Below are 25,896 nucleotides of genomic sequence, written 5' to 3'. Positions count from 1 at the left end.
CACTGAATCTCAAATCAATGTACTGTTGTAATGTACTATTGGGTTAGTAATAATTAGGTAAAAGTGATTCCAAATTTTATTTGGGGAAATTGAATGCTCTAATTAAATGATGCCCCTTGCAAATAAAAATGATTTTACCAACTGGTATTCAAGTCTTCAACAACATAAAATGTCTAAGACTAACAGGAGGGGACTGAATGTTTTCAAAAGACAATAAGGAGACTGACTCGATTATACGTCTTTACTTGTATGCCGTCTGAATGACACCGAGTTTCCACTGGAGGCTCAAGCAGACAGGCTGACTTACAAACTAACTACTACAGGCTATACACAGGTCAGAAAGAAATGGATAGAGGACACATGCAGACAACCAACCGACATGCTGCCTGATAGATAAACTGAGATTCAGACTGCTGAGTGAGACAACAGGCCATGAAAAGGCCATCCAGCTCATCCACCACAGATCTAACCAAGAGCTTAGACTATTGTAGATGCTATAGGATTACATCCTTGTTTGGTCATAAACCAGGTACTACAAACACAAAGAGAAAAAGCAACAATCTGTGTGACCATCTGTCATACAGTAGGTGGTTGTGTATGTATATATTATCCACTAAGTGGTAAAGTAGTGAAGCAGCATGTAGGGCAGTGACGGTGTGAAGGTGGTTACTGTTTTATATATTTGAGTTCACTCTTTCAATGCCAACCACATGATTTTCGAGCAGACACAGTAGTTGTGATATCACTGAGCCGAAAAAAGAGCCAAAAAATAGCATGGCCATCTGGGCTGCAACTGAAGATTATTTACATTATCGATTAATTTGCAGATTATTATCACGATTAACTGAATACATTAATAAAACCAAGGGTTAGCAGCTCTGTCAACAAAGCAAAGGGTGGCTACTTTGAGGAATCTAAAATATGAAACATATTTAGAGTTATTTCACACTTTTTCGTTTACTGTATAATTCCATATGTGCTTTGACGCCTTCAGTGAGAACCTACAATGTAAATAGTCATGAAAATAAAGAAAAAACATTAAATGAGAAGGTGTGTCCAAACTTTTGACTGGTAGTGTATAATTAATTTAGCATTGAAACCAACTATCAAACTATCCCCCATTTAATTCACGACTGCCATAATCACTGTGATTCACAATTAGACCAATTTGATTATTAAATTCAAACTATAAATTGGACCTCTAAGGCCCGGGTTATCAGTCTGGCAAATGTCTGCTGAGATGAATAAATCCAGACCACGGCGGCTTTATTTTTAATCGTATGTCAACTGACAATTCATGTAGGCTCTTTAATATTATCCACTTAATAAAATCTAAGTCTGAGCCTTGTACAACTGTGGTTTTAAACGATGAAAAGGTCTTCAACACGCTGGCGTGGCAGTATTTATTTAAAGTCTTGGGCAAGTATGGGTTTGGCCAGTCATTTATTAATTGAGTAAAAACCTTTATCATGTTCCCCGGGGCCAAAATCTACACTGCATTTCCCTAGAGTAGTTTGACATGCCTGTTCTTTGTCTCCAGGACTCTTTATCTTGACTATTGAGCCACTACCCAAAGCAATTGGATAGGATTCTAGTATAAAAGGGTTTCAAAGTAGATCACACAAATCACAAAGTTAATTACCTGGTAGATGATATAATTTAGTACTTATTAGAGCAAGTTAACTCCCACATCAAATTACAGCTTTTACAAAACCCTATGGTGTTATTTTAGAAAAAAGTCAAATGATTCCATGAAAAAGATTTAATTGCACACGGATAGCTCATTCAAGCAGCTTCCAAATGGTATAAAATATCTTAGAATTACTGTATGACCCTAAAAAGTTGTATAGACTTAATTTCTTTGGATTTCTCAGCAGAAATTAATAAGATCCAAGTAGGTGGGGTTTGCCCTTTACTCTAACTGGCAGAATTAATTGAGTGAAAATGAATACCACAGACGTTCTAGTATTGTTTCCAGTCCTTAACTATTCCTCTATCACAGCTTTTTTTTTTTTTAAACCTAGGCAAGCATGTTTAAAAATTGATATGGACTTAAGGGTATCTACAGAAAAAAAATCCCATGGGACCATAGATTAGGGACGTTCCACTACCCAAGCCGCTCAAATGCTATTTATTTAATCTCTTTCTGGAGCTGACAGCGTCCCCCTCTAGATACAAACTGGACTACATTCCCTAAAAGAAAAGGTACTCAGTGATTTGATTCATAAATGGAACTCCAGGACTATATCCAACAAGACAGAACATCTTATTTTAAAGCTTTTGACTAATATATAGTTTAAGATGCAGAGAAGTCTTGGACAGAAAATGGAAAAAATGAAATTGTACCCTTGACTTTAAATAACGATATTCTGGAGACTTGGCATCGGGGATTCAGCATTTAGAAGATCGTTTAGTAAAGTGGACTCTCATGTCCTTTGAACAAGTGAAGAGGAAATATGTCTTGCCAAGCAAGACCTTCTCCTGTTATATTAGTTGGGATATTTTCTTAAATCAACCCTGAGTTTAGAAATGACTTTACCTGGTTTCACTAATATCTTCAAACTGCTTAATGGGGGAAATACAATGTATTTCATAAATGTAGAACCTATGGTTGAATGAAGACCCAAAGAAATCGAGATGAGAATCAGATCTGCACATAACTGATTAACAGTTCTGGTCAGATTGATGCCAAAATTCTCTCTCAGCAAGTGATAATGTCTGGCAAAGGCTGTAACAAGCATATGAAGTGTATCTAACCCCCCCAAAAATTCCATAAATCAAACCTGACTGGTTGTAAATGTTCTTCAGATGTGGTATAGAGGCTGGCTCCTTCCTGCACTCTACTTGGCTTTGCACAAAGGTAAGGCTATTGTGGTACAACTTCTGTGACACCTTGACCAAGATCTTAGAAGTTACTTTCCAATGAAAACAAGAGCTTTGGTTATTTGGTAGTTTTTCATCTGTGAGCTGGGCTTCAACGAATTCCTAAATCAAAATGTAAAGCAGCGACATGGAAATCTGATTCCCTCCTCACTGATAGATGGAAAGAAAAGTTGTATTTCTTAGAGAAATATCACATATAGTCTGAGAAAAGGATGCAATAACCTGAAAATGTGGCAGCTTTATATAAAGCATATGGGTATATTAGTGCGGGATGTGATAATTTCAGGTTATTCCTGATAAAATACTGTGTTAGTGTATCTCTTTGTATTTCACTTTATGCATTGACCTTTCTTTTTCCAAACTGGGTTTATGAAAAGGTGTTTCTTTGGTGTTTTGTATTCTGTGAAATTGTTCAAGATAAATCTGATAATAAAAAATAAAATGTGGCAAAACAGGACCTTTTGCACATTAACGGCTGCATTAGCCAAAAAATAACCAATTTAACAATATCATCAAGGTGCGGAGGTGGAAGCATCCGCCACTGTTTGCTATTCCTCACCCATTCCTGCCGCCTCTCCTATCAATCAATCTGGGTCCCGGGGCCAGACAGGGAATGAGTCTGCCCATTCCCTTAGCGCTGCTTGATTGTGTGTGTGTGACAGAGAGAGGAAAGGGGGTGGTGTGCGTGTGTAAGATGAAGGCAAAATGAATGTGTATTTAAAAGAGTATGTGTGAAAGCACGAGATCAGTATGGGAAAGAGAAAAGGAGAGAAGGAAACAGGACTGAAAGAAAGTGCAAAATATGGGAGAGCAGGAATATGTTTGAGAGTAGGTGTGTGTTTAAATGTGTCGAAACAGAGAAAGACGAAGTGTCAGATGTGTAAAGCCTAAGGATGCCATGTACTGCATGCTGTACATCTCAAATGAGTGTGTGTGTGTGTGTGTGTGTGTGTGTGTGTGTGTGTGTGTGTGTGTGTGTGTGTACCACCATACATGGAGTGGAGGTATTATCAGCTTGGAGCTAAACACCTCACCTTGGGCAGTAATGGTAAAGAGTAAAAATCAACAGGGCACTAGCAGTGTCTGTGTGTGTGCGTATGTGCACGTGTGTATGTCTCTGCAATGAACCAGACAGATAGTCCATACTCTAACATTCAATGACACAAGAGGTGAACTGCATCAGACCTTGCATGCTGCTGCAGGCCACAACATCTCAGCTCCTGCAGCAAGATGTGGCTGAGTGTGTATGTGTGTTTGAATGTGAGGATGTGTGTCACAACACATTCTAATCACCACCTTGACAGGCTGACGGGGCCTTGCCTGGAAAGTCTGCTGCAGTTTTACAAACACACACACACACACACACACACACACAAACTGAAGTTTAGATTCACTAATGTCAAGTGGAGCGGATGAATAATAGAATAAAATGATGTCAAATGTCTGAAACTTGGCGTGCTATATTTCCCCTACCCTCCATTTCCCTGCCCTACTCTCCAAGTTTGGTCAATAGAGAATGTGAGCGGTTAAAAATCAGCTTAAATGGCTCAATCAGACCTTTACTGAAATAACCTGATTTCATTTTGTCAAAAAATGCACCGCTCTTGGTCACAATAGAGAGAGAATGATGAGCTTTAGATACGTCATTGATCAAGGACTTAAAGAGAAATGGTGAGAAAGAGCTCTCAAAGCTTGGTTTCAACACACAAATACACGGCTGTGATTGAACGGCACTCTAAAGAGTAGCGGTAGTGTAAACTTAAAAGGATGGACTTTCTTACCTTTTACATATAAAGCACTTTTTGTGTTGACCCATCAATATCCTTTCAAAGTTGACATTGAAAACAAAAACAGCCATTTTGGGTGATGGATGATACTACATGTCTTGCTGCCTGCTCTAAATGACTAATTCCTCACATTTTTACAGTGGCGCTCAGTGGTGACAGCCAAGCCTGCTCGTCTTGGCATTTTATAAATATTTCAGAGCCAAGACAAAAACAAAACAAATGTTTAGGCGCATTACAATTTAAAGATATTGCTATGGATGCACTGCGTGCTGTCTGGTGAATTGTCTCTGTAAATTTGGCAAAATGATCAGACTTCATCAGACACGGAAAAACACATGTTTAACACGTCAAATCTGACAAACCTCTCCAGACACTTCCAAAAAAAAAGACAAACAGCTATGGTAAACATCTGTGTTTGTCTGCGTTGTATCCTATCAGTTTCTTGCTGAGCCGATTAGGGTGCGGTTTCACAGGTTCTCCTCTTCTTCTTCTTTTTTTTTTTTATCTTACCCTCAGTAATCAACACACCAACCCTAATTTAATGAGTACAAACCCTTGACCCACTCATTCAACACAGCTGCTGACAACCCACTCTGCACTCTCTTCTCACATTCATTTACTTAATTTACTTCAAGCTGTTCGGTTCTTACCATGTCTGTGTTTACACTTTATTTTGTATCCTCAGTGTTCTCTAAAAGCGGCTGTCACAATCCTTTTGAGCATTCTATAAATACACCTGGCTTGACTTGACCTTACCCCGTATACAACAACAAAAAAAAGCACATCATCTGCTAGAGAACAAAAGTGAAACTCGACATCTGAGGGCCTTGAGACTAGCTGCTGAGTCGACTGTTGTTCCACTCCTGCTTTCCTGTTTACCCATCCTCCTTTAACCTTCATACTCCTCTGAATTCCTAGGCGCAGAGAAGACATGATGATATTAATGCACTTTTCTCCTCCTCTGTGTCCGTTCATCACATTACAAATCACTGGTGAACTGTTGAGTCCCCTACTCCTGAAGAACCAGTGTTTCATTCAATGCTCTATGCATTTTGGGGTCAGTATAATTCATTTTTGAGGGGAAATATAATTCATTTTGGGGGGAAAACACTGTCCTTGTGGACTGAAATACAATCAAGTTAGAAAGTAACAAAAATCCACAATGATTTGAGAAAAGGACGTCAAGTTAAGTTATTCTCAAGGACACATCGGATCTGACATCCACAAATGCACAGCAATGTCTGTACCCTGCACCCTTGAGGTGAGATGTTGAAAAAAATCTACAGCCAAGACAGAATTTGACATTCTTAAAATGCATAATATTGCCCATATCCATTACCACCCTACCCTACACTGCCACTCTTTCCCCTATAGAACAGATTTAACATGTTAAAAAGGCACTGACAAAATAGTCTGAAAACCTTGTTACTTCCACTACCAGCCACTTAAGAAAAAACCTTCAACAAGTTGCCAAGTACCATTTAAGTCTCATTCATTAGGCGGTGCGACTTTTGTCCCACTGGAACAATATAATACGCCAATTAGGCCTCGAGCTAACAGCCATTGCCCTTGAAGTGCCACCTGTATAAACCTCTTATTGATTTACTTTATTTGGTCTCAATCACTCTTACACTGTCTCTATCTCTTAATTAAATAAAAAACCAAACACTTTTACTTACAACCAGTCAGCCAGCCAGACACATGTATAGGGCTTTTCAATACCAATGCGCTGGCCCTGCTTGACTCGGCAGGTCAGCCGAGCAGGGACTTGCATTTGTGTTACAGCAGGGGTACCCACTTGAGAGTGTGTCTTTAACTAATGACACAAGAAAGAGTTGGCCAAAATCATTGGGAAAATGGTTAAAATACAAAAAGGAATGGAAAAAGACAGTAGAAATTGTTTGACAAAGGTAAGGCATGAGTGGTTAGAATTGCTTAAGGTTGTGGGAAATGGCTAAAACATCCAACTTCTGCCACTCAGAGAGATGGAACTAACAGCACTGAGTATGTAGATAAGAAAAAAAAAAGGTGGGATGTGGTGGTGTAGATACAGTATCCGCATGGCAGCACAGCCACAAGATTAATGAGGACTACCGCATAATGACATACATGAGAGACAGAAAAAGAGAGGTGGACAGAGGAGAAGTGAAGGCGGCCATTGCAGAAGAAGAAATTAGAGGGTGTAATATGTTGAAGGAGAGGAAGACGACCGCCTGACCTTTCATCTGCGAATGCAACTTCCCAGGTTAGCACACTAAGTGGAGCACACAACAGCGAGTTTGTGTGTGTGAGACAGATGACATGAGGGAAGGCTAACGTATGACATGACTATTGATCTCCGAGGTTCAGCATGTGGAGGGGAGAAAATGAATCATGGCCATGCCTATATTGTAGGTACCTGTAGGATGAACAAATTAGGGAGGCATGGTATTGGACTTCTGCAGATATTTAATAAGGCGATATTTTCTCACTGATTTTGGCCAATTGCTAATACTGATGTTTGCTCATACTCTTTCCCACCTGCAGAGAACAGCAAGTTTCTCCTGTAGTCGAATATATTATTATGCCTAGTCATCATTGTGGCTTTTCAAAATGTACACAAAATGTTGCATTTTGTGATTATGTATTTATCTTTACTGATGTCCTGTGTCCAGGTGCTTTTGTCTGCACTTAAGCATATGTGCTTTGTTTGTTCTTATGGCTGTAATCAGTGCCAACACACAACATGAAAGAAATGTTCTCCTATGTATTATGTTTCCATATGCCGTCAACGTGTGAGGAACAGACGTCATGGTTTTGAGTAGTGGTTGTGTTATTTGACTTGTTTGTGCTTATGTGTTGTGTTTTTGGTTTGTTTTCTTGAATGCCATCAATCTGCCAGGGTCTGCAGTTGAACTTTGACCTGTCTTGCTAAATTTGGCATATTTACATGATAGACTCTGGTGCTTATGTTAATTAATGTTCATTGTCCCATCTTTAAAAAAAAAATAAACATTTTGGATATTACTGTTAAAGGCATTACGTTTAAGCGCATCTTGCCATCTACTTATCGACAAAGGAGGACAAAGTTAACACTTTCTTTCTACATATGGTCAAGGTCAGCTGGTGCTGATGTGAGAGAGCAGATAGCTTGTCCCTTTGTTGTGGCACTTTGTCCATCCACGTGTTCATCTGACGGAAGGAGGGGAACAGTGATGAATGTGCGAGTTGTCGGGAAGTAAATGGTGGTATCGAGTTGTGGTCTGGTCCAAGGTGTCAGGAGAGCTACGAGGCTAATTTTCAGCAGCACTGCTATAATGGGATGTGTGTGCCTATTTGTGAGTTTGTCTGTGTGTCTGTGTGAGCGCGCCCACCGTGGTCCATGTTCCACCTGGCACAGTGGATTAGGTGCAATTAATCTTAGTTAAGCAAGCCCTGCGGAGAGAATGCCTACCTGACACACACACACACACACACACACATACACACACACGGCCACAAAAAGGCACACAAACACTCCCAGCGATGCACAGGAGAGAGTAAGAGCACAGTGAGGCAGCTGCTTTGTGTGTATAACACACTGACGAGTTCACCATATGCACATTTGACAGCGCCACTTGTCACAGGGCTTTGTTTTTGTAGTGGGGATGGGGAGATGATGTGGAAGGGGAAATGGTGTGTGCCTGTTTGTTTGCTCACATGTGCACATATCCTGGTTCATCCTTCTGTATGGGAGGAAAGGGAAAGAGTTCCATTTGATCCGCTCGTCAATGTACGTTTAAGAGCATAAATGATAGCAAGAGGCAGGAGGTATGGGGGGTGCAGGTATAGTAACAAGTGTAACATACTTCGCTTTAAACTGTGTGATATCATATAAAGGCCCTGACAACACTAAAATATATAAATACACACACGCACACACACAATTCCAAATAGAAATTTGTGCACATGAGACATGCATGAAAGACTGCAGACGATGTTTCAACCACAACTCAAAAACATTTTGTCAGCCTCGTGTCGGGGTTGCTTTTTTAATTCTGTTTAATTTTAATGCTTTATAATTGTTTTTGCAAAATTGTTTCTCCTGCTCATCCTTTTGTGTTTTGCCAAGTACATATTTGGAATTGCCATTATATATAATTTTTGCCAGAACTCACTTTAATTATCCACAGGTACGAATCCTTTACCCTCTTCCATACAGGTCTCAATATCTGTACAGGGGCAATTCATTGTGGCACCACCCACATCGATTGTCTCATCCATATCTCATGGGGCCTCCCCTGTGTAAAATACCCCTGATTAACACAGCCCCATAGAGCAGTGGGAGGAGATATTTCAGGCCTGTTCATATTTTTGAAAAGTCTTAGCTGACAGTCAGTTGGAGCAGTTTCAGAATGGTTCAGAAATGGTTTAATCATCAGAATAGCAACTGGTACGGATGCACCGATTTATTGACCGATATGGGGTTGGTTGACTGACACTGGCTTATCAGCAACTATGTATTCACTGATGCCAGTAGCTGATGTTAAACTGCTGCATTTAATTTATTTATCGCTGGGTACATGTGCAAAAAGTTGAAAACATGTCAGTGGTTTGGGAGTATTATAGGTGACTGTCCCAGTGATAGACATCAGCGACTGCAGTTTGCAAGGTATTCCAGCAACCTGAAGTCATCTTTGTGGCACAATCTGTTGCCTTCATAGAGGTTAAAGTAAAAATTAAGCCCCTACTGCTCAGGTCATTTCTTTATCTTAACCACGACTAGGTATGGAAATTGTTTTAATTTTTTTACTCTTCTTCACCACCTTTTGCCCACTATTTCTATGCATCTTTCTCATAGCTGTTTACTTTGCTCCCCATCTTTTCTCTTGTTTCTCCTTTAGTTTTGTATGCTGTAGTTCTCTTCCCTTTTTTCCTTGGTTGTCCCCATTTTCACACATAACTTCCTCTCCTGTCCATCTCCCCATTCACACATCTCAAACCTCCTTCCCCCTCTCTCCCCTTGCCATCCTCAGCCATTTTCATCATTTCTCTCATCCTTGTCACATCCTTCTTTTCTCCCCTTCTTACCTTTCGCCCTCCCCCTACTCCCTACAGCCCACCTGGATTAGCAGCAGTCTGCGGTAATGCATTCTGACCCCCTCTCCCTTCTCTCAACACACAGACACACACAAAATTTAATGTGGGGCAGAATCGTGATGAGACAAAGGAGCGGATGAATAAAACAGTGGAACTGATGGCGATGGTGACGGCACCCCGGGGACCCACACTCTTGATTTATAACTCTGGGTGAGCATTCAAAAGCAGATACAGCCCCGGCTCGCTGCTAACAGCCAGTCTCAGATCTACGCTACTGTGTGTGTGTGTGTGTGTGTGTGTGCGCGTGTGTGTGTGTGTGTGCGTGTGAGTGAGAGAGAGAGGGACAGAGAGATGGGAAGAGAGGAAAGGTGGGAGACTGTGGACAGGGGACAAGAAACAATCAGTGGGAACTTTCTGGAGGTTGGGAAAAGGCAAGAGGTGCCACCCAAAATTCTAATACATAACCGTGTACGTGATCTCTTTGGTGTACATATATTTCGGTTAAAAGGTGTGCTGCCAAGTGATTTCTAATTAGCCTCACTGAGGGAGTGCAAGGAAAAACAGAGGAAATCAATTTCCCATTTGGGGCAGGTAGAGTGATCTATTGAAGGGCTAACCCCAAGGAAGACCTTATCAGAATAGGAGAGGGCTAACTTTTTTACCCCCCCCCCCCCCCCCCCCGCCCCGCCCCGCCAACACACACACACACACACACACACACACAAACACTAGTGTATTTACAGCTAAGAACGGAGAGATCATGGCAGAGGCATTTTTAATCCCCCTGACTTCAATTAACCCACTGTGAAAATGTCTGCCACAATCAACAATTAAAGTTCCAAAAAATAAGGAGTAACCTTGCAGACCCTACTACAGGAAAAAGCTGATGTAAATGGTCTTAATTAGTAATGTTTGTGTTTTTATATGCAATGCTTTTCTTTGATTTAAGAGGATTAAGATTAAGGATTTTTATTTGTTTTTTTCAAACATTCCTTCCAGTGGACACCGGCAAACAACTTTCATAATCATCTTTTAGCAAAAGATTCTCGCAAACTAATTGGTAAACAAACAGCAAAATGCAAGAAATTTAAATTCTCAACCTGCACATTTCTGTGCCATATTAAGCTCTTAAAATCTGTAGCACATATCAGCTTACCTAGTTTTTTATGATCACTACATTTCAAGGAAGACATTTAGGGATTCATGAACAAAAAATCTTCCAGCTACAGGTGCGCATTCATCAAGTATTATGATGGTGCATTACTTGAGAAAAACTAAAGAAATACATATTTTTAATCATAGACAGCAGATTATTCAAAACAATCTAAATATTTTGGCTCTTAACATAAATTGATAAGAAGCTTTTAATAATCCATGTGGGAAAACTCTGCAGGAACAAGTTAACTATTGTCAAAGTATAGTTCAGCCCGGTATCAAGGTAAGAAGCATGGCCTATAAATAATGAAGACCTGCTGCAGACCAAAAGGGCCATTAGAAAACGAAGAGTAGGGAGGTTAAAGGGAAGGCAAGGAGACTGCAATCACCTAAAATCTCCAGAGGAAGAGAATATTCAGTTGGGGTGTCAAGGACCATTGGATGGACAATGATGGAGGGAGAAGAGACAAGCAAATGTGGAGCAGCTTCTATAGTGGTCCTGCCAGCCACAGATTATTACGATGCTAAGTATCGGTTCCCTCCCTCCAAGTGCTCCGTTTTCCAACATGACACAGACATCAAAACAAAGGAAAAAATATTTAAGGCAGTAATTAATTAAAGACTCTCGGTTCGCCACCTAAAGTCAATGGTATAATGGTCTATTTCTATGCTGGCTACATTATCACAGTTTAATATTTCTCACAAGGACAAAATTCTGCAGTGCTATTTTAAAATGTACAGAAAACAGGTAGATTCAGAAAAGAGTAGGACATTGATAATAAATCAGATAGCAGTAATGTAGCTTTGCTGGAAAATGTTAGCTGACACAGGCTATTGCCTTGGCTAAGCAAATAAAAAGATGTTACTGTTGTTTCTACTATACAGCTATTACCAGAATTACATTAGTGTTTCCTCAAATAAAAGTTCAGGGCTATTATTTTCTTGAAAAGTAGACCAAAGGATGAAGAGGGGAAATGTAAAATTCAACCATGTCTCTTTTTATTGCACTTGGCGGCTGAACATGTAATTAAATCATTTCATGCAGCTCATATCGAGTACTATAAAAAAGTTCAGCCAAAACATGTACTAGTGTGAGAATCAAAATTAGGAATCGGTACTCACTAGAGGTGTTATTTTATCTGGCAATCGTCGGGGATGCACCTCCTCCCCAACACTCACTTCTGTCACACATTTCAGCTTGATACAGCTGAACCTTTGTGTAATTGGCTTGAGTCTCTGTACAACCTACACAGTGGCATCTGACATGATCAGAAATGTTGAGAAATAAGACAGAGTACTATGAAAGACACGTAATTGGCAGGCATTCAGTGTCATTCATAATGTTAAAAGAGAGCATTTAAAAACTGGCATAGCATATAACAATTAAAATTATATAATAAATGTAAAATTGTGATGAATATTGTTATTGCATGATATGTTCATCTTTTAAACAACGAACACATTGTTTTGCTTGCACTTGCATGACCTAGATTGTAGCACCCTTACCTTGAGTATGCAACACAACACTTGGATCAAGCAGAGGCTTTTGGAGCAAAGGGCTGTAGACTGATGAAACAAAAATTGAACCCTGGCTCCAAATACAAAATGTAAGGCTGGCAAAAGAGAGAAGCAATTTGGTGGCGAAAAAACTCTTTACAAACCACTAAACACTGCAGTGGATTTATTATGCTTTGGGAGTTATGTTGCAGCCAGAGGCATATAAGGTACAGACCATTCTCACACAACACATTTTGACTTGTCACAGCATGAAAAGCACAGGTGTATATAATAACATTAACGACCGCTGTGTTCCATTTCAGGTTCCAGTTCACCATACCAGTGAGCCAGTACTCACACTTGAGGGGCCGTGGACCCGAAACACCTATAAATGAAATGCAGCCATGATTAATGTTATTAGTTACACCTGTGTCTGACAAGTCAGAATGTCAGCTTTGAGAAAGGTCAATTGTTCTCAGAGAGACTCCAATATTTAAAAAGGACCAACAAATCCTAGAAGCCAATGGCCGCGTGACAAAGGCTGAAACAGAGTCGGCTGTTGCGACAAAACCAGGATCCAAAAGTGCAGTTAAACCAAATTATTGGTTTTGCCATTTAATGGATTAAATGGTAATTGGAGGATCAGCTCTGATAGTACCCGGTTGTTGCGCAGCCTCCAACAAGTGCTTTGCATTCATGATCCCTACATGACAAGCTTTTCAACTCGACTTACTGACTTCATAGTAGCTCAAAGAGTAAAAAAAAAATAATAAAGATTTTTACAGTTAGTTTGATTATCCAGATTTAAATATTTATTAAGGTATTTATTAGTTTTAGTTGGATGCTCAGATCGATAATTAAACAGCTTTTAATAAAGTCAAATTCCTATTTGGTTTGCAAGGGGGATGACATCGGGTGATTAATTGTAATTAAATCGGCCTTTAAAATCATTCATATTATATTATTATATTGTGTATTCCTATCCTTTCTAAGAATTTCCATGAAAAAAGAGCCTCTAGGATTTCTGGAAGGATTTCTTTAGTCCTCTAGTCTCAGCATTAAAAATTTCCTTTGCATGGAGGCACTTCCTCTGTCTCGTCGCCCAATCACATTCACTTCAATCTGAAGTTGAGCTGCTAATTGGCTTGCTGAGTAGTTCAAAAAAGTGGCAGCAGGAGTGACATAAACAACAAACAACAAACTGAAGAGAAGGTGCCAATCAGTAAAGTCAACCTTGTTAATGACTACAGGTTGTTTATACGTCAAGAGTAACTTTCCATGTTCCCTTTAATTAAGTGTCTTGTTAGGCCTGGAAAAGCTACATCCTTGTTATATGTTGTCATGTCAAACATCCAAATGAAACGCCCCTTTGCCAAGAAAAGACCATGTGCTGTCGAGGTTGCCTGCCCGCTAAAAAAATCTAATTGCTGAAAAGAAGAGACATACAAAACAAGCACCCTTAAAACTTGTTTGTTTCACCCGTGTGACAACTGCTCCCATGTTCTGGGCCAATGTGGAGCATGATGCGAGCCCAGACGGGGGGGGGCCCTGCAGCCCCAGCCACCTGTGTTGGGCAGAGAGCGAGCAGCTTGGCATGGTGTAGCATGACAGCCAGAAGGAAGTGTTGTGAAAAAAGAGATCCATCTCTAACGTGTACATGTTTTAAGTCAATATCTTATTACAAATCAAATAGAGACTATATTGACTTTAGTCTGTAATTACATTACAAACTACATGAATACTGCCTTAAAAGTCTAACTGTTTCTTGAATTTCAAGAGCAAACCATAAATTAATTACGCAGTGTGGTTACCTTCATTCCAGCTTCCCTCAAACAAAAGCACACAACTAAAAAAGTTGGCATTGGCATCAATCCACTATTTTCTTATTTCTCATTTCTTCTTGTTTTGCAGAGATGGACGGGGATTCAGGGGTGGATGTGGACAATGTAGTGCAGAGCGAAAGAAGAGAAGGATTAAAAAGGCATGAACGAAAGTACAAAAGAATCGGAAAGAAGAGTAAGTGATAGCTGTGATGGAAGAAGGGAACTGGTCAACAAAAAGGGTGGGGGCAGCTCTCAATATGGAGGGGGGAAAGAGGGAAAGGAGGAAGGTAGGGAAGTGATCGAGGGTGAAGGGAGAGAAAGAGCAGGCTAATTTTGCTCTACCTTCAGGATACCTCCTCCTGCTGCTGGATACCAGTGACATGGGCTGAATATCAAATGCACTCACCAAAAGTGGCACTGAGGAACGGTTAGTTTGATACAATCCCTCCTTACGAGGTGAACAGGTAACCCAATCATGCTTTATAAGGCTGTGAATTGTACTGAGCCATACCTCATCAGTTGTTTAACCAACTGACTTTAACAATTTGTTGAGTTTTAGTGTTCACCTGTTTTTTAGTGAGATACAACCAATCTGGCGTCATCATTTATGTTTTAGTTGACATAATTTACCTTTTGACTAGTCCTAGTCCACTGCCATTAAAAATATCTTATCATCCAGCAGCTTACTTTACTTATGTAATTTCAATTAGGTCATTTCTAACCGGGCAGTGAATTTCTTTCTGCGGTTTTTGAACTCGGTTCGCATGAGATTGCAAGATGGGAACAGCTGCCCACAGGTTTTGTTTTTTATGATAGTGGGTTGGTGAGGGTTTAAAAAAAATTGAGAACAAATCTTTCTAAACCTGTATAAGAATAGACAGGTGCAAGGCAGAACATGCACGGATGAAAACAGAAAAAAAAAAACACCCACATGCGTTCAAAAGAAAAGTGCAGTGACATTTTCAATATACATTCACTGTGAATTGACAGGGGTACAGAGGACAGTAAGGGCCAAAGGGAGTCAACACTATGGCCTGGAACATTAAACCATGAGCAGAAATCTCCCGAGTTAGGTGGTGATTCTCAATGGGTACTTGCAACGCCCCACTAATGTTAATATAAAAGGTTTGCTTAATGTTGCTTTGGGCATCACAAAACAACTTGCAATGTTACTAAAATATACTTTATTATTCAATTCCTTGTACCCGCTAACACAAAACCTCTCCCAAATCGGTAAAAGTGGAGGGTGTCATTTTTTGTTTGCGTGTATCAGGGGACCGTCGCATTTACTACCTTGCAAGGTCGGATGTAAATGTGTTATTTTCAGTCATCTGTAATAATCTCTCTGTACCAGGATGCCTCGACTTCGTATTATCACTTTGGTCCCAACAAAACCACATTATTAACATGCTACTTGCGTGCCTCAAGTGCACAAAATGCCTGCAGTCCTGCACGCTTCTCTCTATACATTTTGTCAGTGATACAAGGACGTAGTATGCAAGGACATGGGAAATAGCAGGGCTGGGGTTCAGCCAAGGTTTTATCTGAGGCTGATTCTGCTGCGTGCGCTCAATTACTCTTTCTCTATCTTTTTCTCACTCATATTGGTCACAATCGCTGCCATGGACTGTCCTGCAAGTGCAGCTCCACACTGGCACCTGTTGATGGAAAAGCAGCATAGCAGACACACGGCTAAAACACACATACACACACAAAAACCCACACCAGTACTCACGCTGCTGCCAATCCCGTCCATCTCTCCTTTAGAGATAGATTGGAAGAGTATTTCTGATCTGAGGCGCCTCTAGCAGGCAATGAGTCAGTGTAAGATGATACAGGTATACAAACACGCGCCCGTGCGCGCACACACACACACTATCCACACTAGTTCAGGCGAACACAATAACACACAGCACAGAGAAATACGCGTTTCCACACACAGACCTTGGTAGCTAAACGTGTCTTGAGTGTCTGATTGAAGGGAGCGCACGCTGCTCTGCTGAGTCTTTCTAGACCTAAATCTCAGGCTTTATCTTGCAGCGTAACGATTAACTGATGTATATCAGAAAGTCAATACAATAGTCAGAGATAGGGCTACACATTGATACAAAAACACAGATCCAACCCAATTCAGTAAGAAAATGATCAAAGATGTACCATTAAATATCCTCACGTGCCTTTAGAGTGTACATGAGAGTGTGGTGTAACATGTGTTTGTGTAGGAACTATGACCCTTCAGCCAAGTTTCCCAATCATATACCCACTTCAGGCCGTCCACTTCTAGAATAAAAAGAAGCGTGATTGTGTTAATGAAGTGCTGATTGAAACATTATATCCTGAAGTGAGTAACAGCACTAATAACATAATCACCAAGCATACTGGCACCAACTGTAACTCCTTCTGAGGCGATAATTGAAAGCTATTTAAACTTGCAATAACATACACCCTTCTAGCATTGTTGAAAATTCTGGTTAGGCAGATAACAGTGACCTAGCTCTGCCAGTCTGCCAGACCTACTGTTTGTTATACTGATTTGGCAATAAACGATATTTTGGAGGCATGTGGTTTTTAGCCAATCAATGTTTCAAGCCAGCAACTCATTTATCTAAATATGCATCCCATCCTCACAGGACAGTTAATCATAGCATCATGTCATTTATGTCAAAGTTCGCCTGGATCTTGATGCTCCAAGGGGGAGTTCACAGATGCTCCACTGAGACGTGATTGTTTTGAAGTCCAATTTACACTTCAACAAAACTTGGTTGTTGTGTCTTCTGCTCTGACATCAGCACAGATGAAACACGGTTAGTTACAAAAGGGTAGACGAGGGGAAGAGAGAGAGAGAGAGAAATACAGAGTGAGAGAGGGAGTCGGGGGAGAAAATGGTCTGGCTGGTCAGCTGTGCGCGTGGGTGGACAATTCAGGCTGAAGTACGAGGACAAAATGACCAAATGTACAGACATAAACTCAATTTTCATATCCATGTGTGATAATTGTACATCTCCATGTAATTCTCTTCCCACAGTAAATATCAGTGAAAATCTACAGTTTAGCATAAAATCCTTGCTGCAAACACACTCAGCAAGATGAGTTTCTACAGAGTCATCGACTTTATGTTGAACTGTTCTCCACTAGAGTTGCAACGGTATCAGAATTTATATCATTAATTAAATGTATTTAAATTATTATTATTATTATTATTATTATTATTATTATTATTATTATTGTTATTATTATTATTATTAGTGACAAAACCAACGTTTTTGGGGGGTTTAAACACGTAATTATAATTTCACAAAATAAAATGTCCATACAGACATGAAATTTGATACAAACTTTGATATACATATATTTTTAATAAGACTAATACAGTGGAATTTAAAGCAAATCTACATGTATGATAATAATATAATGATTTTCAAACCTTGGTATACCTTGAAACCAAGATATTGCTGCAACCTTATTCTCAACTTGAAATCACTTCAATAATACAGCACACATTAACATGAACGACTCCCAACACATTTTGAATATGGTTCTGTAGCGACAGATCACCTGAAGACTGTCACATTTTGCAACTGAATCAAAAGCCTTGTTTAGAGGAATTCTGTTGTAGCACCGTACATTTCCCAAAGGTTCATGGCAAGGCTCTACTCACTGAAGACCTTGTTAACTTAAAGGGAGTGACAGAAAATCCAGCGCATCAAAAGTCAACAACAAAACAAGCCATGGCACTCACAGAGTGAGCCGTTCCTGACACTAACGACCTTTAGCCACCAATGGCGCTTCTCTGTCTCGGAGAATATTTGACAGTTGCTCGTTAGCTGTGGAGGCCTGTTAGAGCTAGATTTTCTCCCTCTCCTCCATTTCCCGCATCTGCTCAACTTCTCATCCCTCAGTCTTGACTTGTGCCAGGATTTCATGGTGCTAACAAGAAGCAGGTAACAACAAGGCTTGATGGGGGAAGGGCGGGGGAAGGGCTTGGGTCAGAGGATGTGGCATTCCTTTTTGATGGCTAGTGGCAGGCGGGTGGGGGGAAAAAAAAGCCTATGTGTGCAGATAAAGAATAAATTTAATCCCATGCACGTTTATACCAACCACCTGTAACCTAAACACTGGAGCCATTCCTCCCTAAACACACATCAACCCTGGCAATGACAGCGTAGGACACAAAGCACCTAGTTAGCCAAGTTAAAAGTCAGTAGTGTGACACAACACTGTGCCTGGGAGCATCTCAAACACTCACCTCCAAGAAAACACACACCAACATTCAGTGAGTTGTTGATATCATTGTATGTTGGCTTCTAGCCACAGTCTGTCATTTCTTTAAGGCTTACGGCATCTTTGAATGCCAAGAATGGCGATCCCCTTCCTATCTCTCAAAAACACACTCACTGAAGTAACACACACGTTAGCATGTTGCTTCCTGTCGACCTTTTTGCTTGGGTATAAGAGGTATTCTTTGTTCTGAACCACAGGTTTGCTGTGATTCAAACTCCTGTTCTAAGAGAATTCAAGGACCAGTTGCCTCTGTTGGTACTTTAATTACTGTTTTGTATGAATCAGCTTAATGTCTGAAATTGTCTTTTAGGCTTACATGTCAAGGACATGAAATAATATCAACCAAGTACAAAGTTTCCCCCCAACCAACATTTCACAATTATCACAAAAATGTTCCAACTTAATATTTTCAGTGACACTTGGCGAGCTGACTCAAGTACTCGGTGCTAATCAAAAACTTGTCCAAATTTGCAATTCACTGTGGCATTCAGTGGAATTATAATTGCAAAAAAACAATCTCTAGAGGAGTTTCAGAATCTGAGGACAAGCAAAGATCAAAAGCCTCCAACGGCACTGAAACATGAAAATTTTATCATCTCTTCAATTTTACACTTAAAACTAAAGACACATGTCAGTGGCATGACTCTGTTGTGATGTTATATGTGTGGGTGTGTGTGTGTGTACATTTTTCCAGCTGCAGCGAAGGATCGATAGAATAAACAGAAAGAGAACACAGCACTCAGTTACCTTCATCAAAGTCGGCATCATCCTCGGTGTGCTGGGGGAAGGGGAAGCAGTTGGTGATCTCCAGCCGGTCCTCGACAACCAGGCCCAGCAGGACGCCCTGAACCACCTCGCTGCCCTGGCCCTCTTCCTGGTAGTGCTTGATAATCTTCAGCACCACCTGTGAAAACAGGAAGAGCAGCATCGCTGAAGTATCAAGGCACTGCGACAGAATGGAGGCAGAGACGGAGAAAAAGGATGCTTTACCATACTTTCAATAACTGGTTCTGAAGAATGATTTCATGTTCTGAACCGGGGCCAATGTATTTATCCTGCCTGTTGTTTGTGCATTCTGTGGCTGTTAAAGCATTTCTTGTTATTGTATTTTATCATCCTTTGATTTATGTTATCCAATTCAATTGTGTCTCCGCTCGTCAAGTTGATCTGTTCTCATTAGTCTGTCTTGGGGTTAGTTTGGTTTGGATGTTTTGTTTTGTTTTACAAGCACCTTGGGCTTTTTCATTCAATCCTACTGCAGATTTGAGATTTTCCTTTTTTTGCTCTTTTACACAATACGTTTTATCATAATACAAATACATCAAACTATTTAACTAATACCAATGGGAAAACTGTAGACAAAATATTATGTCTTTAAGTTTTCATTATAAGCATATTCTAATGTACAGAAATGTAAGCTAATATTGTTGAAATTATTCTAAGTATCGAATGTATACAGTCTGTGTGCATGTGTCCTGGCATAATACATAATGTACGGTGCACAAATCTAGCTCACAGTTAAGTGATGTAGTGAATTTCCCTTTTTGTGATGGATTTTAAAATTGAACTGGATTTGCGTGGGTAACATAAATACTGCTGCACTGCACTGGAATCAATTAGATTCTTCCTAGAAATTAGTGCCTTTATTTTGCCTTTGTGTGCAGCCTTTTTGGTGCTAACGCTTGCATGGTTCAGCTCACCCCTAGCTGGTTCAACACCTCCACTCTAGGAACCCTATCATAAAGTAACTCCTACTCCATCTTTTGATATAAAGCAGAGGGATAAAAATTGCATTGCTTCAGTCACAGCTTTGTTAGACTTTTCCCGTCTAGTGCCAAATAGCACTGTAGCTGTTGGAGTTGATTTGTTTCTAAATCAGCAAATATAGCTTATATTTGTCCTGCCTTGTCAAATTGTACAGTAAGAAATCTGGGTTTTATTCCTTACAGACGTCTACTGGGAATCAGCTAAGCAGCTTCCATTTTCCAAGGCCACTAGATATTTTTCTTTACAAACAGCCTGTATCCTGGTGTAGTTCCTTTCAAGTTAGTGCACTTCTGAACTTTTCAGAGCATATCATCAAAAACTAAACTAGCTCAGTACCCAGCAGGTATCAACAAACAGCAGCTAGTCTATAACCTGAAGTGTAAACAGAAATGGGCATGTCATGTTCCACAATGCGTAATACATTGTGCAGTGCCCTGTTGATGGCAAGTCCTTGATTACAATGGTTACAACAGTACAATGGAAACGTGTTGTACTGCTACATAGCGCCTATTCGAAGATCTTGCACAGAACCGGTTCAAGAACCAGAGCTCATTTAGTGGAGCAGGGGCAGCTTCCTAGAAACTGTGACCCTCAAATGTCAGTAAACTATTAACGCCAGGCCTGAAGATTAGACATGGTTTCAACAAATGTCAAAAATGGGTTTTCTTCTTCTGAAAAAGAATTTAATTGGGCACAATAGCTGAAGCATAATTATGCCCTATGTTCTTACACACAAAATGAGAATTCAAATGTCAGTCCAACTGTGAGAACACAGCTTGTTAGTCCAAAAATGGTATCACGTCACCAAAAACCCCTCATCAATGCTAATTTCCATAATAAATCCGCAGCAACAATTCTGCACTCTTCGTCAGCCGCTGAACTCTTATATAAAAAAATGCCCTTGTTAAGAGGGAATTCTGGGACAAGTTACTCAGGCAATCATGGGCTGTGGTTGAGTGGTATGTTGAGTGGTACGCACCACCTGCAGGCTTCAACAGTGGTGCATCACTGATCTTGAGCGAGTACAAAAAGCCAGTTAGTATTCAGCACAGCTTAGCAATTTACACTGGAGAGAGAGAGGAGGTGGTGCACATAAAGAATAAAAACCTGGATCTAATGAAATTTTAAGAGAAATGCTATCCTCGTTCAGTGGGAGGGTATATTTGGACATGTGGTCTGATATCCCACATCGTCGTGCCTCATCTGGACAGGGTGTCCATGCATCATCGTATGCTTTTAAATTTTAATGCCAGATAAAAATGGGCCAATAGGACAAGCCCTCGAATGACCGAGGAGCTGGTTTAAGCTAGCTTTACTGACACCAAGGACAGAGGGTAAGTGTTATCCTATTCTGGCTTACCTTTACACGCATACACGCACACACACACACACACACACACACACACACACACACACTACATACACATTCAGTACACCTATCCATCATGAGAAACACTGACCATCAAAGCCAGAAAACAGCAGAGGGAAGGGGTAGGGAATAAGGCAAAACGTCTAAATGAGCTGGAAGAAGACGAGAGGCTGAAAAGCACAGTGTGGAGGGGGAGAGCATAAATCACGCTGATAACAGTGTGGGCAGGTCACAGCCAGAGGCATTAATAATACACACATACACACACATACACTCAAGAGCAGGGTGGTAGTCCGGGGGCCATGCTCACGACAAAATGCCCATCAGCACCGCGAGGAAGCCTCCACTAGCTCACGCACACACATGCATACACACATGTGCATCTGTCCTGGGAGATGATTTATTTCAATAGAGTGCCGGACCTGTCATGCAACAAGTAAAAGAGCCGGGGGCAGGAGAAGAGAGACGGTACGGGGTGGAGTGCGGAGAAAAACAAATCTCATTCCCTGCCTGCCTGCCTGCCTTGGCTTTTTCTGACTGAGAGGGGAGCAAGGTCTGAAGAATAGGTCGCAGGGGGGGCAGAGAGGGAGAAAGAGGGGACATGCAAGGGTGGAGTGAGAGGAACCAGAAGTATGAAGAAAATGATGGCAAGAAAGGGGGCCAGGTGAGCGTGAGGAGAGCAGACAGGTGATAGGTGGGCTACAGTGGAATTCCTCCCAATTGGCAGTGCAGGTTGCTTTGAGAAGAAAGCCCCCCCCACTTGAGCTATGGCTCCTTTTCTGCCAGCAAATGGCTTTCTTCGTCTCCTTCCATCAGTGAGAGCAGATAGCGCAGATACACAATGCTTCCAGCTATCTAACTCTTGGCAATCTGTTCATCATGCACTTAAATAGCGTCCGTCTGGAAAAGCAGGAGGTGAGAGATGGACAATTGGCCAAAAAACAACTCTGAAGAAGGTCAAATAAATACAGCTGAAATCAAGTGGGGCTTTGAGAAAACTCCTGAATCTACACAAATGCTTTAAAGAGGCAGACTGAGGAGGCAACGGCACCAAAAGAAAGGGAAGGACGGAAGGATGGAGTTATCAGTGGATTTGTTCTGCTGACTTCCTGATGCTAAGCAAATGCCACAGGTATTGTAAGCAAAGCCTGGAAAGCTCCACGTTTGTACTGTCTTTTCCAGCTACGCTCTCTCTCTCTCTCTCTCTCTCTCTCTCTCTCTCTCTCTCCCTCTCTCCCTCTCTCCCTCTCATACACACACATACAATTTTATTGATCAAGCTCACCAGCAGCTAGCCCAGTGAGCTCACCTCATGTGGAGAGGCCCAAGATTGATATGTGGACAGCATATTATAAATCAACAAGCTTAAAATTGAATTGTGCAAAATCAATTGCGGTCCAAATCCCCCGTTGGCTGCCTTTAATTCTTATCATAAATCTTCTCTCTCACTCTCACAAAAGGGCTCATATTCCCGCCACAACGGGGCTCAAGTTATGAGAAAGTACAGCAAGAGAGAGAGACGATCCCGTAATGAGTTTTCTTTTTGCGCCACTGATGTGCAGACAAACACAACACTCAACGCTAGCTGTGATATGCTTGACAGAGAAAACACTTGTGTGGTATGAGTCATCTGTTAAGGTTAAGCCATGGATGAGGACCACAGTAATCTAGAGTCACAGAGATTACAACTTTGAAATGCCTATTTAAACCATACGATCTGAATTATGAAGAAGTGACAGGACAAAGACAGTGATAACATATGCCTGTTCACCGAGTAGCATTGCAACTGGTGTGTTGCAGCTGATCTGTGTCATATTAAGCAGTAAGGACACACCTCCTGGTAAGCTCAGGCATAAGGACCTGAGGCAAGAGAAAATGTCTGAGGGAGAAAAAGGACTGTTCAAGCACATTTATTAATCATTCATGTATTCACTAAAGAAAAGAAAAAACAAAGAAAATGTCTGCCACTTCTTAAAGAAATGTGAAAATTAAACTAAATCTGACATATTTCCTGCCCTTTCCATCCCCCAGAGCTTTCAATCCCAATGTCATGTTCTGTAAAATGTGCTCCAACTGTTTCTTAATTCCTGGTACGTGAATAAGACCCGTGTCTGACGTGCGTCAGGTGTCAGAATAAATGAATAAAGCCTTTATCAAACGCGCAGGCAGTTGTGTGATCTCAGTAGGTGTTTAATGGAACCCATCACTGTGCAACACTCCACTCCTGTGGCAACATCAACCACTGAAACCCCTTCAAAAGCAAGGAAACAATCCGATTCTATTACAGAGCCCACAAGCTGTCTGTGGGCAACCCTACAGCTAAACCTCTGACAGACGGGTCATGACGCAACACAGCAGCAACTGCTGCATATCAATGCATTCAGGTGAAATGTGTTTCATAACTCTACCTGAAATAGACACCTTTCACTTTTCAGTCTGAATCCAAATGAGGTCACACTCTAAACGGCTCTTGCACTGTTTTTAATTCAACTGCCACGATTAAAGTGTTTGGTTGATAAGGCTGTGAAATGAGTTAAGAAAATCTCATTAGAGGTCTAAATAATACACATTGAGGTGAAATATTTAGATTTGAAATTAGGGCCCCAGACTCTAGGGCAGCTTTAATGAGCAAGATAAAAGGAACGCAGCAGCTGGCAAGTTAAAGTCCTGCTACTGTGTTCGGGCACACCAGGCAAATGAGCTGCTTTGTGTCCAGTGCAGCTCAGGGCAGGAGGAGGGAGAATATCAGTGGATGGCAGTGAAGCAAGTTTGTCCTCTGCTGTTTATTCATAGGTACTACAGAAGAAACATGCTACGACGTTACGGGTTGTGTGAAGGTAAAATTCATGATGTGTCACGATTTACTTGTTAAAGATCCCTGATCAGATAAGTGTCATACACAGAAGCAACATTCAATTCAAAAGTAAAATCTGTTATACAAGAAAGAAACCAATCTTTTAAAACACATAAAGCAACATTGTTTCAAAATCATTTTGATGGTACAGTGTCTTGTAACAGGGTAAATGCTGTCTGTTTCAGCCACTCCACACCCCTCTCACCTGTTTCTGCACTATGTAATTTAAGTGAGAGGGTAGGATCACAGCGTTACATACATGGTTACTTCTTAATACATGTTTTAATCACATAACATTGTGATGATGTAATGACTTGTTTGTAGTTAGCACCAGTGTCAATAATGGAAGAGTGATTGGTTGGGGTTTGGCACGAGATATCTTTCACCATCACCGATTAGTTAGTCGCCACCCACAAAGGGAGATGGGATAACAATGGCAGCGTCAACAACACGAGCAGAACATGCTGCTGCATGCGACTTGCCTGAAGACCCCCCGCTGCGTAAAGCCACTTTTGACGGTTGGAGATACAAACATTACTTTGAATTAGTTGAACGTAAGGAAAATAACTTGACTGTAAGGTGCAGTAATGTGTAATACATTAATTTTTTGAGTAACGAGCCCAAACATGGGTTAGCACCTACATTACGTCTTAGAAATTGTTACAGACCTGGGATTTGTATTAATGACAGTGGTGTTGCCCTCAAACTGTTGGAGGTGCCAAATCACACAGAATGCCAATTTCTACATACTGTTTCTTTAACCCTAAAGCCATTAACAAATGCAGTACACAACTGTTCGTTTGCCTAAACCAGGTTTTAAGATACAACCCCTTGCACTACTGCCACCGAATCCCAAAATGCTCCTCAACTTGACTGTCCATATTCCTCAAAGTGCCAACTGGAGTTTGGATGCATACAAAAAGAGTTGGTGGGGGAATAAACTGTATTGATCAGCAATCGGGTTAAACGTAGATTTTCTTTATTTTTGGAGAACTGGCAGATGAAAAACCAGCCCCCTGACCAGCAGCCTTTTTCCAAATGAAAAATCTGACTGGATGGATGCCTTTAAAACATCTGAGTACAATCCGTCTCTGTCCTAACAAAACTGACCACAGAACAATGCTAAATAGGCTACGTTGTGCCATCACGACAAAGAAAGGCCAAACTAAAAACCTGGACTTTAGATTGAATAAATATCATAGTTCACGTTGCTGCTACGAACGATAGATAGATAGATACTTTATTCATCCCGAGAGACTGTAACCTGCCTACAGTATAGAAACGTTACTTCTGATTACGAGAATGGTTTAAGAAATGCCTCCTATGTACTTTTGTGGTAAATAACATCATTTGTGTGAGAGGGAAGCAAGAAGCATCAACCTATTGTGTTGCCTCTCCATCGTAACGTCCTTGCTCAACAAA

At 40.8% G+C, this 25,896-nt stretch overlaps 1 protein-coding gene across 1 annotated transcript in view; it reads right to left on the bottom strand.

Annotated features, from left to right (window-relative positions):
- LOC115567971 (eukaryotic translation initiation factor 3 subunit H) overlaps nt 1-25,896 on the bottom strand; it is a 54,735-nt gene that overhangs the window by 28,350 nt on the left and 489 nt on the right. Inside the window, exon 2 of the mRNA XM_030394943.1 lies at nt 19,232-19,388. Coding sequence (XP_030250803.1) covers nt 19,232-19,388 — 157 coding nt within the window. The remainder of the gene's footprint in view (nt 1-19,231; nt 19,389-25,896) is intronic.

Source organism: Sparus aurata, chromosome 17, assembly GCF_900880675.1.
Source record: "Sparus aurata chromosome 17, fSpaAur1.1, whole genome shotgun sequence".
Classification (NCBI taxonomy): Eukaryota; Metazoa; Chordata; class Actinopteri; order Spariformes; family Sparidae; genus Sparus; species Sparus aurata.
The sequence above is the reverse complement of the archived record's forward strand: the minus strand, read 5'-3'. Positions and strand labels throughout refer to the sequence as shown.